General features: G+C 43.9%; 1 protein-coding gene across 1 annotated transcript in view; it reads right to left on the reverse strand.

Moving 5' to 3' along the window:
* Positions 1–9,489, reverse strand: part of LOC132820318 (sodium- and chloride-dependent neutral and basic amino acid transporter B(0+)-like) — an 87,759-nt gene extending 78,270 nt beyond the window's left edge. The window contains exons 1-2 of the mRNA XM_060832342.1: positions 9,391–9,489; positions 9,057–9,219 (exon numbers count right to left, since the gene is read on the reverse strand). Of these exons, the coding sequence (XP_060688325.1) occupies positions 9,057–9,219; positions 9,391–9,489 (262 nt within the window). The remainder of the gene's footprint in view (positions 1–9,056; positions 9,220–9,390) is intronic.
* Between the last annotated feature and the right edge of the window lie 7,589 nt (positions 9,490–17,078).

Genomic DNA, 17,078 nt, shown 5'->3' on the forward strand with positions numbered 1-17,078 from the left:
CTCCCTTTTCAATGTCCATGCAGTGTGGCTGCAGTATCCCTTTACAATGTGCATGCAGTGTGGTTGAAGGCTTCCTTTACAATGTCCATGCAGTGACGTTGTAGGCTCACTTCACAATGTCCATGCAGTGTCGTTGTAGGCTCCCTTTACAATGACCATGCAGTGAGGTTGTAGGCTCCCTTTGCAATGCTCATGCAGTGTGGTTGTAGGCTCCCTTGACAATGTCCATGCAGAGTGGTTGTAGGCTCCCTTTACAATGTCCATGTAGTGTGGTTGTAGGCTCCGTTTACAATGTCCATGTAGTGTGGTTGTAGGCTCCGTTTACAATGTCCATGCAAAGTGGGTGGAGGCTCCCTTTACAATGCCCATGCAGTGAAGTTGTAGGCTCCCTTTGCAATGTCGAGGCAGTGTGGTTGTGGGCTCCCTTTCCAATGCCCATGCAGTGTGGTTTTAGGCTCCCTTTATAATGTCCATGCAGTGTGGTTGTAGCCTCCCTTTACAATGTCCATGCAGAATGGTTGTCATCTCCCTTTACAATGTCCATACAGTGTGGTTGCCGGTTCTTTTTACAATGTCCATGCAGTGTGCTTGTAGGCTCCCTTTACAATGTCCATGCAGTGTGGTTGTAGGCTCCGTTTACAATATCCATACAATGTGTCTGTAGGCTCCTTTTACAATGTCCATTCAGAATGGTTGTCGTCTACCTTTACAATGTCCATACAGTGTGTTGTTGGCTTCCTTTACAATGTCCATGCAATGTGATTGTATGCTCCCTTTACAATGTCCATGCAATGAGGTTGTATGCTCCCTTTACAATGTCCATGCAGTGTGTTTGTTGGCTTCCTTTACAACGTCCATGCAATGTAGTTGTATGCTCCCTTTACAATGTTCATGTAGTGTGGTTGTAGGCTTCCTTTACGATGTCCATGCAATGTGGTTGTAGGCTCCCTTTACAATGTCCATGCAATGAGGTTGTAGGCTCCCTTTGCAATGTTCAGGCAGTGTGTTTGGGGGCTCCCTTTACAATGTCCATGCAGTGAGGATGTAGGCTCCCTTTACAATGTCCATGCAGTGTTGTTGTAGGCTCCCTTTACAATGTCCATTCAGTGCAATTGCAGGCTCCCTTTACAATGTCTATGCAGAATGTTTGTCATCTCCCTTTACAATGTCCATGCAGTGTGGTTGAAGACTACCTTTACAATGTCCATGCAGAGTGATTGTAGGCTCCCTTTACAATGTCCATTCAGGATGGTTGTCGTTTCCCTTTACAATGTCCATGCAGTGTGGATATAGGCTCCCTGTACAACGTCCATGCAGAATGGTTGTCATCTCCCTTTACAATGCCCATGCAGTATGGTTGAAGGCTATCTTTACAATGTCCATGCAGTGTGTTTGTAGGCTCCCTTTACAATGTCCATGCAGAATGGTTGTCATCTCTCTTTACAATGTCCATGCAGTGTGGTTGTCGGTTATTTTTACAATGTCCATGTAGTGTGGTTGTAGGCTCCCTTTATAATGTTCATACAGTGTGGTTGTAGGCTCCATTTACACTGTCCATGCAATGTGGTTGTAGGATCACTTTACAATGTCCATGCAGAATGGTTGTAGGCGCCCTTTACAATATCCATGCATTGTGGTTGTAGTCTCCGTTTACAATGTCCATGCAATGTGGTTTTAGGCTCCCTTTACAATGGCCATGCAGTGTGGTTGTAGGCTCCCTTTACAATGTCCATGCAGTGTGGTTGTACGCTCCCTCTACTCTGTCAATGCAGTATGGCTGTAGGCTTCCTTTTCAATGTCCATGCAGAATGGTTGTCACCTCCCTTTACAATGTCCATGCAGTGCGGTTGTAGGCTCCATTTACACTGTCCATGTAATGTGCTTGTAGGCTCACTTTACAATGTCCATGCAGTGTGGTTGTAGGCTCCCTTTACAATGTCCATGCACTGCGGTTGTAGTCTCCAATTACACTGTCCATGCAATGTGCTTGTAGGCTCACTTTACAATGTCCATGCAGAATAGTTGTCGGCACCCTTCACAATGTCCATGCAGTGTGGTAGTAGGCTCCCTTTACAATGTCCATTCAGTGTGATTGTAGGTTCCCTTTACAATGTTCATGCAGTGTAGTTGTCAGCTCCCTTTACAGTGTCCTTGCAAAATGGTTGTAGGCACACTTTACTATGTCCATCCTGAATGGTTGAAGGCACCCTTTACAATGTTCATGCAGTGTGGCTGTAGTCTCCCTTTATAATGTCCATGCATTGTGGTTGTACGCTCCCTCTACTCTGTCAATGCAGTATGGCTGTAGGCCTCCTTTTCAATGTCCATGCAGAATGGTTGTCACCTCCCTTTACAACGTCCATGCAGTGCGGTTGTAGGCTCCATTTACACTGTCCATGTAACGTGCTTGTAGGCTCACTTTACAATGTCCATGCAGTGTGGTTGTAGGCTCCCTTTACAATGTCCATGCACTGCGGTTGTAGTCTCCAATTACACTGTCCATGCAATGTGCTTGTAGGCTCACTTTACAATGTCCATGCAGAATAGTTGTCGGCACCCTTCACAATGTCCATGCAGTGTAGTAGTAGGCTCCCTTTACAATGTCCATGCACTGCGGTTGTAGTCTCCATTTACACTGTCCATGCAATGTGCTTGTAGGCTCACTTTACACTGTCCATGCAATGTGGTTGTAGGCTCACTTTACAATGTCCATGCAGTGTGGTTGTAGGCTCCGTTTACAATGTTCATGCAGTGTGGTTGTATGCTCCTTTTACAATGTCCATGCAGTGTGGTTGTAGGCTCCCTTTAAAATGTCCTTGCATAGTGGTTGTAGGCTCCCTTTACAATGTCCATTCAGGATGGTTGTCGTCTCACTTTACAATGTCCATGCAGAATGGTTGAAGGCTCCCTTTTCAATGTCCATGCATTGTGGCTGTCTGCTTCCTTTACAATGTCCATGCAGTGTGGTTGTCGGCTCCTTTTACATTGACCATGCAATGTGGTTGTCAGCTCACTTTACAATGTCCATGCAGAATGGTTGTACGCTCCCTTTACAATGTCCATGCAGTGTGGTTCTAGGCTCACTTCACAATGCCCATGCAGTGTGGTTGTAGGCTCCCTTTTCAATGTCGATGCAGTGTGGCTGTAGTGTCCCTTTACAATGTGCATGCAGTGTGGTTGAAGGCTTCCTTTACAGTGTCCATGCAGTGACGTTGTAGGCTCACTTCACAATGTCCATGCAGTGCGACTGTAGGCTCCCATTACAATGGCCATGCAGTGTGGTTGCAGGTTCTTTTTACAATGTCCATGCAGTGTGATTGAAGGCTTCCTTGGCAATGTCCATGCAGTGTGGTTCTAGGCTCACTTTACAATGTCCATACAGTGTGGTTGTTGACTCCCTTTTCAATGGCCATGCAGTATGGCTGCAGGCTCCCTTTACAATGTGCATGCAGTGTGGCTGTAGGCTCCCTTTACAATGTCCATGCAGTGTGATTGTAGGCTCCCTTTACAGTGTCCATGCAGTGACGTTGTAGGCTCACTTCACAATGTCCATGCAGTGCGACTGTAGGCTCCCATTACAATGGCCATGCAGTGTGGTTGCAGGTTCTTTTTACAATGTCCATGCAGTGTGATTGAAGGCTTCCTTGGCAATGTCCATGCAGTGTGGTTCTAGGCTCACTTTACAATGTCCATACAGTGTGGTTGTTGACTCCCTTTTCAATGGCCATGCAGTATGGCTGCAGGCTCCCTTTACAATGTGCATGCAGTGTGGCTGTAGGCTCCCTTTACAATGTCCATGCAGTGTGATTGTAGGCTCCCTTTACAATGTCCATGCAGTGTGGTTTCAGGTTATTTTTACAATGTCCATGCAGTGTGGTTGTGGGCTCCCTTTACAATGTCCATGCAGTGTGGTTCTAGGCTCACTTCACAATGTCCATGCGTGTGGTTGTTGGCTCCCTTTTCAATGTCCATGCAGTGTGGCTGCAGTCTCCCTTTACAATGTGGATGCAGTGTGGCTGCAGTCTCCCTTTCCAATGTGCATGCAGTGTGGCTGTCGGCTCCCTTTTCAAATGCCATGCAATGTGGTTGTAGGCTCCCTTTGCAATGTCCATGCAGTGTGGTTGTAGGCTCCCTTTCCAATGCACATGCAATGTGGTTGTAGTCTCCCTTTACAATGTCCATGCTGTGTGTTTGTTGGCTTCCTTTACAATGTCCGTGCAGTGTGGTTGTATGCTCCCTTTACAATGTCTATGCAGTGTGGTTGTAGGCTCCCTTTACAATGTCCATGCAGTGAGGTTGTAGGCTCACTTTACAATGTCCATGCAGTGTAGTTGTAGGCTCCCTTTACAATGTCCATTCAGGATGGTTGTCGTCTCCCTTTACAATGTCCATGCAGTGTGGATGTAGGCTCCCCTTTACAATGTCCATGCAGAATGGTTGTCATCTCCCTTTACAATGTCCATGCAGTGTGGTTGAGGACTACTTTTACAATGTCCATGCAGAGTGGTTGAAGACTACCTTTACAATGTCCATGCAGAATGGTTTTAGGCTCCCTTTACAATGTCCATGCCGTGTGGTTGTAGGCTCCCTTTGCAATGTTCATGCAGTGTGGTTGTATGCTCCCTTTACAATGTCCATGCAGTGTGGTTGTACGCTCCCTCTACTCTGTCCATGCAGTATGGCTGTAGGCTTCCTTTTCAATGTCCATGCAGAATGGTTGTCATCTCCCTTTACAATGTCCATGCAGTGCGGTTGTAGGCTCCATTTACACTGTCCATGTAATGTGCTTGTAGGCTCACTTTACAATGTCCATGCAGTGTGGTTGTAGGCTCCCTTTACAATGTCCATGCACTGCGGTTGTAGTCTCCATTTACACTGTCCATGCAATGTGCTTGTAGGCTCACTTTACAATGTTAGAATGGTTGTAGGCGCCCTTCACAATGTCCATGAAGTGTGGTAGTAGGCTCCCTTTACAATGTCCATTCAGTGTGATTGTAGGTTCCCTTTACAATGTTCATGCAATGTAGTTGTAGGCTCCCTTTACAATGTCCTTGCAAAATGGTTGTTGGTACCCTTTACAATGTCCATTCAGGATGGTTGTCGTCTCACTTTACAATGTCCATGCAGAATGGTTGAAGGCTCCCTTTTCAATGTCCATGCATTGTGGCTGTCTGCTTCCTTTACAATGTCCATGCAGTGTGGTTGTCGGCTCCTTTTACATTGACCATGCAATGTGGTTGTCAGCTCACTTTACAATGTCCATGCAGAATGGTTGTACGCTCCCTTTACAATGTCCATGCAGTGTGGTTCTAGGCTCACTTCACAATGCCCATGCAGTGTGGTTGTAGGCTCCCTTTTCAATGTCGATGCAGTGTGGCTGTAGTGTCCCTTTACAATGTGCATGCAGTGTGGTTGAAGGCTTCCTTTACAGTGTCCATGCAGTGACGTTGTAGGCTCACTTCACAATGTCCATGCAGTGCGACTGTAGGCTCCCATTACAATGGCCATGCAGTGTGGTTGCAGGTTCTTTTTACAATGTCCATGCAGTGTGATTGAAGGCTTCCTTGGCAATGTCCATGCAGTGTGGTTTCAGGTTATTTTTACAATGTCCATGCAGTGTGGTTGTTGACTCCCTTTTCAATGGCCATGCAGTATGGCTGCAGGCTCCCTTTACAATGTGCATGCAGTGTGGCTGTAGGCTCCCTTTACAATGTCCATGCAGTGTGATTGTAGGCTCCCTTTACAATGTCCATGCAGTGTGGTTTCAGGTTATTTTTACAATGTCCATGCAGTGTGGTTGTGGGCTCCCTTTACAATGTCCATGCAGTGTGGTTCTAGGCTCACTTCACAATGTCCATGCGTGTGGTTGTTGGCTCCCTTTTCAATGTCCATGCAGTGTGGCTGCAGTCTCCCTTTACAATGTGGATGCAGTGTGGCTGCAGTCTCCCTTTCCAATGTGCATGCAGTGTGGCTGTCGGCTCCCTTTTCAAATGCCATGCAATGTGGTTGTAGGCTCCCTTTGCAATGTCCATGCAGTGTGGTTGTAGGCTCCCTTTCCAATGCACATGCAATGTGGTTGTAGTCTCCCTTTACAATGTCCATGCTGTGTGATTGCAGGCTCCCTTTACAATATCCATGCAGTGGGATTGAAGACTTCCTTGGCAATGTCCATGCTGTGTGGTTCTAGGCTCACTTCACAATGTCCATACAGTGTGGTTGTTGGCTCCCTTTTCAATGTCCATGCAGTGTGGTTGTGGACTCCCTTTACAATGTCCATGCAGTGTGGTTCTAGGCTCACTTCACATTGTCCATGCGTGTGGTTGTTGGCTCCCTTTTCAATGTCCATGCAGTGTGGCTGCAGTCTCCCTTTACAATGTGAATGCAGTGTGGCTGTAGGCTCCCTTTTCAATGGCCATGCAATGTGGTTGTAGGCTCCCTTTGCAATGTCCATGCAGTGAAGCTGTAGTCTCCCTTCACAATGTCCATGCAGTGTGTTTGTAGGCACCCTTTACAATGTCCATGCCGTGTAGTCGCAGGCTCCCTTTACAATTTTCATGCAGTGTGGTTGTAGGTTCCCTTTACAATGTCCATGTAGTGTGGTTGTCAGCTCCCTTTTGAATGTCCATGCAGTGTGGTTATAGGCTCCATTTACAATGTCCATGCAGTGTGGTTGAAGGCTTCCTTTACAGTGTCCATGCAGTGAGGTTGTAGGCTCACTTCATAATGTCCAAGCAGTGTGACTGTAGGCTCCCATTACAATGGCCATGCAGTGTGGATGTAGGGTCCCTTTACAATATGCATGTAGTGTGGCTGTCGGCTAACTTTTCAATGTCCATGCAGTGTGGCTGCAGGCTCCCTTGACAATGTCCATGCAGTGTAGTTGTAGGATCCCTTTACAATGTACATGTAGTGTGTTTGTCATCTCCCTTTTCAATGTCCATGCAGTGTGGTTGTAGGCTCCCTTTCCAATGTCAATGCAGTGTGGTTATTGGCTCCCTTTACAATGTCTATGCAGTGTTGTTGTAGGCTCCCTTTTCAACGTCCATGCAGTGTGGCTGTAGGTTCCGTTTAGAAGGTCCATGCAGTGTGTCTGTAGACCCCCTTTACAATGTTCATGCAATGTGGTTGCAGGGTTCCTTTCCAATGTCCATGCAGTGTGGTTGTAGGCTCCCTTTTCAATGTCCATGCAGTGTGGTTATTGGCTCCCTTTACAATGTCTATGCAGTGTCGTTGTAGGCTCCCTTTTCAATGTCCATGCAGTGTGGCTGTAGGTTCCGTTTAGAAGGTCCATGCAGTGTGTCTGTAGGCCCCCTTTACAATGTTCATGCAATGTGGTTGCAGGGTCCCTTTTCAATGACCATGCAGTGTCGATGTAGGCTCCCTTTACAATGGTCATGCAGTGTGGTTGTATGCTCCCTTTACAATGTCCTTGCAAAGTGGTTGTAGGCAGCCTTTTCAATGTCCATGCAGTGTGGCTGTCGTCTCCCTTTACAATGTCCATGCAGTGTGATTGTTGGTTCCATTTTCAATGTCCATGCAGTGTGGTTGTAGGCTCCCTTTAATATGTCCATGCAGTGAGGTTGTAAGCTCCTTTCACAATTTCCATGCTGTGTGGTTGGAGGCTCCCTTTAGAGTGTCCATGCAGTGTGCTTGTAGGCTTTATTTACATTGTCCAGGCAGTGTGGTTGTAGGCCCCCTTTACAATGTCCAAGCAATGCGGTTGTAGGGCCCCTTTACAAAGTCCATATAGTGTGGTTGTAGGCTCCCTTTACTTTGTCCATGCAGTGTGGTTGTAGGCTCCCTTTCCAATGTCCATGCAGTATGGCTGTAGGTTGTGGTTTTCCAAACACCTGATGAAGGAGCGTCACTCTGAAAGCTAGTGCTTCCAATTAAACCTGTTGGACTGCAACCTGATGCTGTGTGATTTTTAACTTTGTAAACCCCCATCCAACACCAGCATTTTCAAACCCGGAAAACAGCAATTTGAACTTTCAATTTTTTAAATGATTCTGACCATTTTTCAGATGCTTTCTCTAATTACTCCACTAAACATAGAAGAAACATTCATGGAAATGAAGGAATTTTCACATTTAAAGAAAAACTTCACCATCATTCAATCAAAATTGAGGAAATGAGTGTGTGACTTTCTAAAAATGTAACTGGGGAGCAATCAGAGCAACTTCATATAAAGGCAATTCTCCAGTCTGGCGTTATTTTAGCAGGAGAAACTTTGATCAAAATTGCCCTCGTATCTCCTTGATTCATTCTTTTATTCTACGAAAGTAATTTTCAATTTGCAAGTTATCCTCATTTACTCATCGAATTGTAGAGTTTTGCAGCACAGTCACAGACCCTTTGAATTGCTGGAGTATAACTTCTGTGTCTTTATATTGTCTTTATATTCTGTGTCATACATAAAGGGTAAAGTTGGATGTCTTCAAACAGTGGTGTCTGCATAAAATCCGTGGCATAACCTTACCTGCTACACAATCTATACCCCCTTGCCTCACACCTTGGTATATACCACCCAGATGGCACCCTGCCCTCCCAGCACCAGGACATTACATTTCCTTTATATACTTACTGTTGGACAGCTGCTATCAAGGAGGCTGCAACAACCTTTACGTTTCAGGATATAGCAGCTGAGAGCTGTGAAAGGGGACCATGGTTTCTCTAACCAGCTCCCGGCTCCATAACCACTTCACTGCAGTTCTAGGCTGAGAAAGCACTGTCAGAATAGTAACACTGTTCCACATTTCTGAAATAATCATGATCAGAATCTCATCTCAGAAATGAAGAACTCCTTCTATTTTTAAATAAGGAAGGATCAGAGTGGAAATCTGTGGGAGATTGTCATTGTTTGGAAAATTGGGCCCCCTATAAACAACTTAAAGATGTCAGATTAAATTCACTGTCTTTTATGTCAACATTATTTATCCCTGTATTATTGACCAACTTCAATAAACTATTTTGAAATTAATTTAAATTAATATTATTTATAAACAGTTTATTCTTCCCTTTCCTTTTGTTTTCTCTCTGCTGTATTGTGGATTTGCTTATAATATCTCCTCCATTTTTGTAAGCCAGGTACGGGAATCTCCAGACATTGCCCAGACCCACAGCAGAGCCGATCACTGAGAGCAGGTAATCAGTCTTCGAGGACCAGTTACCTCGCTTCACATTCTCATCATCTTCATTTACAGCATCATTGTCGGCAACCTGAGGGAGAGAGTGGAAATGGCCGAGTCAGAGATTAGAGCAGAACTCGAGCAAAAAGCACATGTTTCATCCATCAGGGAAAAACTGACTTGGGTTTTAGACCCAGTGTCAAAACAACCACCTCATCATTGACCCTGACTTCAAAGAGATCTGCATTGAGAGATTTCACACCTCACTGGTCAGCTTACATTTTTCAATGTCCACTTTGATGGTGGAACAGTTTATGTGGGAACCTATTGCTGAGCTGCTGTGATCCATCCAGCTGTCCATGTAGCCAATCGAATTAAATAATTCTCACTGACAATCAATCAGGAAATGAACACCGTATTTAATTAAACTACATTATATGAAATTTAAAGAGTTGGGGTATAAACAAAACTGTAGAAGCAGAACTATCCTCAGGAAGAGCCATTATGTAATGATGAACCATGATAAGTTTAAAAATCACAGTAATTAAGCAAAGGGAACTGTAAGAACATTTCACATGTCGAATATTTCAGGGCCAAGTCAGTTGTTAACAGACAGGGAGGAGACTGGAAGCACACTGCAGGCCAGGCAGTATCAGGAGGTGGAGAAGTCGACATTTTGGGTGTAACCCTTCTTCAGGACTGGGGGTGGGTATGGGGGGAGCTACAAATAAAGAGGGAGGCATGGGCAGAGTGGTGAAGTGGAGAGAGGTGAGGACAGGTAGAGGGTTTGACCTGGTTGGTCAATGGGAGGAATGAATCCAGTGGGTGGCTGGGAGGAATGGAAGAGAGGGGTCGCTCTGGGAACAAATCATCCTTAAGTTCGGCCAACTATAACTGGACGGTAACACCAAGAACATTTTCCTTTCCCCACCCCTCTCTGTCTTCCTCAAGGACCATTCCCTTTGACAGTCCTTGGTTTGCGCCACTCTCCCCAACGATCCCCCTGAACTCCCAGGTATCTTGCCCTGCAACCAGAAAAGATGCAAAGCGTGCCAGTACACCAGCCCCCTCACCTCTATCCTGGGCACCAAACAGTCCTCTCAGGTGAGACAGAGTTTCACCTGCCTCTCTTACAACCTAGTTTGGTGCATCTGGTGCTCCCAATGTTGCCTTTTCTACATTGGGGAGACCAAGCGTAAATTTAGGGAACGATTCACCGAGTATCTTGGCCAGGCACAAGAGGGTGACCAGATCTCCCAACCACCATCCATTTCAATTCCCTTTCCCACTCCCATTCTGACATGATCATCCTGGGCCTCCTCCATTGCCACAATGAAACAAACCGCAAACTGGAGGCACAATACTTCATCTTCTGCCTGGGCAGCCTACAGCCTGGAGGATGCAACATTGAGTCCTCTAATTTCAAGCAAACTCCCTACCTTTCCCCAACTCCCTTCCCAGCCCCTCCCCCTCACTTCCACCCACCCAGCCACCAACTGGTGTTCCTCTCATTGACCAACCATGTAATATCCTCTATCTGTTTTCACCTCTCCCCACTTCACCAGCCTGCCCATCACCCCCTTTATCTGCAGCTCCCCCTACACCCAGCCCCAGTCCTGAAGAAGGGTTACACCCGAAACGTCAACTTATCCATCTCCAGATGCTGCTTGGCTTGCTGTGTTCTCCCAGTCTCCTCCCTGTCTACTTTAGATTCCAGCATCTGCAGTATTTTTGTCTCCAAACAAGTCATTTGTTGAGCATTTACTACTCAGATTATCACAAGTCCAGTTATATTGATAAATCTGTTCTTTACTGGGATTTCTGACATTGTGCTGAGTGTGGAAAATGAGACGTTCTTGTCAGAGCAATGAATTTCTCTGTTTGCTTCCGATAGACAGCTGGGGGATACAGGTTAACTTGTGCTCATTCAGGAAATGACCAACTGCAAATTCAGGGTTTCCACCTTAATCTGTAATTGTGCTAAATACTGAAGTTGACGTCAGATTCAAAGGGCATTGTGTCAGTGCTATTAGTTTGCCCTCAAAGCCCCCTTGAGTTTCAAGACCATGTCTAAATTGCAGCAATCAAATGGCAATTTGGAAACACTCTGAAACCCAGAGAGAACCATTACAATTCACATAAATCAAAGTCCGCAGACACCATCACACTCAGAATGTTCGGAGTTTACTATCATGGCTTGATAAAATACTCACCGTATTCTCTTGATGGTCAATCTGTGAGGACCTACAAAGAAACAACTGTTCCCTGTCCATTTTTCACCAAGGATAGGAGATTTTTCCACTTGCTTGGATGTTTGGGTTGGGTGCAAAGACTAAGGAGCGTCGTATTGTCTAAACGTCTTCCAATGTATCCAGTTCTTGACGTCTGATTAAGGATGATTCAGCTCCACATCAGGTAAAGACTGTTCCTGTTGTCTGACTGCACCATCCAAATACTTTGTATCTCATTGCAGTTCTACCAGATCAACAGGATGGAGAACACTTGCATTTTGAAATGAAATAGCATCAAGTCTAACTGCAGAGGTCAGTAACTTGGAGGCTGAACAATGTATATCATTTACTTAAAATTGAGACACAAATTAGAAACCTGCCGTTACATCAGTATCCAGACCTTTTCTCACCTCATCTGTCATTGGCAGGTAGGGAGTTTAGGCAGTGACCTCAGCAGCTGAGGAGGGATGGTCAGTAAATTTGTTAATCAGGTAATTAAGAACACGATATCACAGTGATAGGCTGTGGTTGTATTCGTCTGTACATGCAGGATCTCGTCTTGGAAACTAAGCAGGGACTGTTTGTGTGAATATTTGAATGGGGTATAGACTCAGAATACTCAGGTGTAGCAGGCTTGATTATTAACTACGTCACTGCCATATTGGAAGTCAGTATTTTCAATTTTTTTTTCTGAAATTCACTTCCAAGTTTATACTTGAATAAATCCGGACAGTTGTCTCAGGTCTTGTTTCTACCATCTTTATCAGTACCCAATGCTGGTGTAATGGAGGCATTTTTATTACCGTAGGAACAGCAGAGCCATAGTTCTCTCACAGTTCATCACAATTTAAAACTTCCTTTACTGGCCGAGAGTAAACCTGTGTCTCAACCAAAAACTTCTCATCCTCCCTTCGTGTTCTCTAGAGATAACACCTTTCAGAAGAGTACTGATTTCTCCACTAATGTTGCACCCCATCAGCATCAAACAAACTCCAGTACAACCAGTCTACGCCAATTAAAGTGAAAGAAAAGGACAATTGCATAGTTCAAATTAGGTAATCAAAGTGAGCAAATCATGCATGTATTAGACAGCATCTGTGTATCTGAATGTTTGTGAATATGTATGTTTGTTTGTGTATATGTATGCATATGTGTGCATGGATATGTGTGGATGTGTCTGTGTGTGTGTGCGTGAGCTTGTCAGTATGCATGTGTTACGTGAGTGTGTATGTCTGTGTGTGTGTGTGTGTGTGTGTGAGCGTGAGCACTTGTCCAAACTTTTGTGCATGCATAAGATTCTTCGTCTCCAGGCAGGACGTTAATTTACATCCTCAGCTATTGTTGGCTGCATGTGCTCTCTTTCAAACTGACACACTTTTTGATTAGAAATTTAAAATGTCCACAGTCCATTGAGATTCTGGTCATGACACTGATGACATAGGGCCAGAGAGAATGCACTGAGGTCGCAGTTAACATCCCATTGCAGTCGCCAGTTCAATTCAATTTCAATTAAGAATGCAATTAAAAAATTTAAAATGCAGTGTTGTTAATGGTAACGAGAAAACTAATGTTGATTACTGTTAAAATGCACTTTATGATAAATCCTGTCATGGGAAGTGGTTGTTAGCACTTGTTATCCATCCCTAATGGTCCCTGAGCCCAGGAGCTTGTTAGGTTATTTCAATGAGCAGTGGGATCAGCAATAGTGCAGTGGGTCTGGAGTCACATGGAGGCTAGACCAACGACAGACAGCAGATTACCTTCCCTGAAGGACATGAGTGATCCAGATGTGTTTTGGCAGCAATCTACAATGATTTTGTGGTTACCATTGCTGAGACTGGATTTTTTTTCAATTGCAGGTTTTCAAATTAAATTTAAATTTGACTGGCTGCCATTTTGGCATTGACCCAGAACTGTAGCCTCTGACTCACTGTAGTTTGGTGGAAACTGTTACTGTTGCTACACCATTGATTGCGTTCCATAATCCTAAAGGAGTGTAACCAGCGCAGAACAGGTCACAACCCTTTCAAACATCTGAACATTAGAGGACCAGTATATTTGATTTTAAACCATTGGTTAACACTTTTGGTCTTTTTCATTTGTAAACTGTCTCATGACGTTTTCAACATTGCGGTCTGAACAGTAGTGTACATCCATCACCATGAGATTGGGTCAGGTTTTCTACATTTCCTCAAGGGCTTCCTATTTGATGATAGCTTGAATGATCACCTATCTCAACCTGTACAAACCATACCCTTGGCTCTTTAGTGAAGACACTAGTGTGGTTTCTGCACTCTATGCATCATCTCATCCCACATGGAAGTCATAATTAGAAACCAAGAGTGTATCTGAACACATATTGATTCCTAATTCCCCTTGAGGCCCATATTCTAAATATTACCAGGACAGCTGGAATTAACAGTTAAAGAGAGGACATTAATTTAGAATGAGTTCATGTGAAATCTTCTAGGTGGAGCACAGTCTCTTCCATTGACCAGAATAATTATTTTCCATGCTAATTGCCTTTTCCTTGATCCTTGCCTCTACAAATGGAATGTCACTGCCAGTCATGTACTCTTCTCTCTGCCATTCGCCATTTCAACTCTGGCTTCTGATAAATTCTGAATTTTAGGAATATGATTTTCATCTTTTATCATGTCATGGACTGGGTAGACTTTGTCCCTCCTCACTGGGGGTGGGAAATGTCTCCGAATGTGGTACTGTGGAGGTTTGTACAGCTCCTGTACCCTGTGCATCGCTACATGAATCACACTGTACCGAGGGAGCTGCAACTTTGGGAATGTAATTGCATTGGTTGCAGAACTCTCATTGAATAAATTATTTTGCATTAACAGGTTTAACAGCACTGATGGGGTTAAAGGGAATGGCACTAAGTGAACCTTTATTTATCAGAACTTCATACAATACAGAACCCTGACAGTACTCAATTAAAATTGGAATGGTCTCTTCCAACATCAAAAGCATAAAATCAATCAAGTGCATTGCCTGCTTTTCTTTTAAACTGTAAAATTTCAATATTTAGTTTCATTCCAGGGATATTGAGATTAACTCCTTCAAGTTTTAAATTCATTCCTTGGATTAAGGTGCTGTGAGTAGAATCAGGAAATGATTTCTCATCTCATTAAGCAATAAAGTTCACACCTAACAGTGAATATCAGACTGATGGCTATTCAGTTTTATTTTTGGGTCTTGTGCTGTGTCACGGACACAGAGAAGGTGCAAGTGAAAAACTGGGTTTATTTTAGTTATCAACTCTATGAGAGAAAATGTTGCAAGAGGAATGTGCAGGAAATGATAGAAATATCTCCCTCATTCACTGTTACAATAGCATGGTGTTTGCATTTGATTGTGGTGGTTTCCACACTGACACGCTGAAGAGTAACCGACACAGACCCATTCCCCTACCCTATTACTCTACATTTCCCCTGACATTGTCACATTGACATGCAGAATAATCTACAAACTTAAAAGCAACACCCAAGACAATGTCATAAATCATTTAATATACTGAATAATCTGTGTTCAGAGAAGAACTTTGTTTTATCCCTTGGCATTCCCAACTTCATGAATTTCAGACAAACATGATGTTCCAGAGGAAGAGACAAACAGGAATAGGTCATTCAGCCCCTCAAGTCGGTTCCACCATTCAATTAGTGATCTAACATGTGGTCTAACTCCATATACTGCCATTGGTCTATGCCCCTTAATACTGTTGCTTAACAAAAGGTTATCTATTCTAGATTTAAAATTAACAATAAATCTTATGTCAATTGTATTTTGTGGAACATGTTCCAAAACCTGAGCACTGTTTTTATGTAGAAGTGTCTCCTAGCATCCCTCCTGAATGATTTGGCCCCAGTTTTTAGATTATTCCCTTTACGGGCAGAATACCCAAAAAAATGGAAATAATTTGTCTGTTTTGTCTTTTTCTGTTAATGTCTTAAACTTTAATTAGAGCACCCTAAACCTTCAATACATGAGAGAAAACAGCTTAATATGTAAAATCTGTCTTCAGAACACTTGAATTCCAGGTATCATTCTTGTAAACCTACGATATATACTTTAAGGCCAATATATTCTTCCTAAGGTGTTGTGCCCAGATCTGCTCCCAGTACTCCAATCTTCTGTTGTCTTTGCTGAACCTGTTTCATCCAGTCTTGACTCAATGTCTTCCCTGAAGGAGAAAGTGAGGACTGCAGATGCTGGAGATCAGAGCTGAAAATGTGTTGCTGGAAAATTGCAGCAGGTCAGGCAGCATCCAAGGAGCAGGAGAATCGATGTTTCGGGCTCATGCCCGAAACGTCGATTCTCCTGCTCCTTGAATGCTGCCTCAATGTCTTCTCTCCTTATTCAGTCAGGTCCTAACATTTGTGCATCTTCTGACTGTTTATGGCAGTTCCATTATTTACAGTTTTCTGGCTCTAGGTATCTCTTCTTAACTGTGGATATCCAATCCCTCTACACATCCATTCTCCATCAGGATTGCCTGAATGCTTTCATCTTCTTCCTTGAGAAGAGGCCAACACAGTCTCCATCCTCCACAACCCTCCTTCACCTCACTGAGCTCATTCTCATTTTAAACAGTGTTTCCATTAACTCATCTCACTTTCTCCAAGTCAAATATGTAACTGTGGGTACCTATATGGGTCTCAGCTATACCTATCTCTCTATTGAGTATGTTGAGCATTCCTGGTTCCAATGCTACTCGGTTCCCCACCCACAACTCTTTCTCCAATGCATTGATTATCCCATTGGTGCTGTTTCTTGTTCTTGACTGGAATTGGAAACATTACCAGTCTTCCCTCCATTTTCTATCCTTCCTCACATTCATCAGGTCCATCTGTGACACTTCCCTTCCCTTCACTTCTCTGTTTCTATTTCTGACAATAGACTATCTTCCAATATTCATTGCCAAACCCCTGTCTCCCACAGTTACCTTTGAATATTCTTCCTCACAACCTGCTTCTGACTAGAAGCATCTTCCACGTTCCCAGTTTCTCTGTCTCTATCACATCTGTTCTGATGATGCCACCTTCCACCAGTGTACCTCCAACACACCCTCCTTTTTGCTCAGCCAAGGACTCCATCCATTGTGGTTGACAGAGAGACCCTTCAGCTCTATCCAACCCATCTGCTATATTTCTGCCCTCAGCCCTGTCCCTCCTTTCCTGAACAATGATATTCAATTATTTTGCTTGTCCTCACTTTCTTCCTCACTAGACTCTGAATTCCAAGGATTATCCTCCACCATTTCGACAACCTCCAGCAGGATGCCACCACTAAATACATCTTCCCCTCCCCTCCAGTGTCAGCATTCCTCAGGATATGCTCCCTCCAAGACATTCCAGTAAACTTTTCCATTATATCCTCAGTCCCCACCCGCCCTCCTTACAATGCAATTGCAGAGGTTGAACACTGTCACTTCTTGTCCAGTCACTGTCTTAGTCCCCAAAAACACCTTCATGGTGATGGAGCATTTCACTTGTAATTCTTTCAATCTCGTGTACATATGCTCACATGGAACATGGAACTGCTGTCATTTTGTTTTATTCCTTTCATATAATTATGTTCAGTAAAACCTGTGGACATACATTTATCTGAATGTGGACCTTAATCTCACTGCAGCTAAAACTACACAATCTTTCACATTAATACACTGATGTTGGACAGAATTGTGTTGAGGAGACTACCACTTTCA

Source organism: Hemiscyllium ocellatum, chromosome 11 (genome assembly GCF_020745735.1).
Source record: "Hemiscyllium ocellatum isolate sHemOce1 chromosome 11, sHemOce1.pat.X.cur, whole genome shotgun sequence".
Lineage (NCBI taxonomy): Eukaryota > Metazoa > Chordata > Chondrichthyes > Orectolobiformes > Hemiscylliidae > Hemiscyllium > Hemiscyllium ocellatum.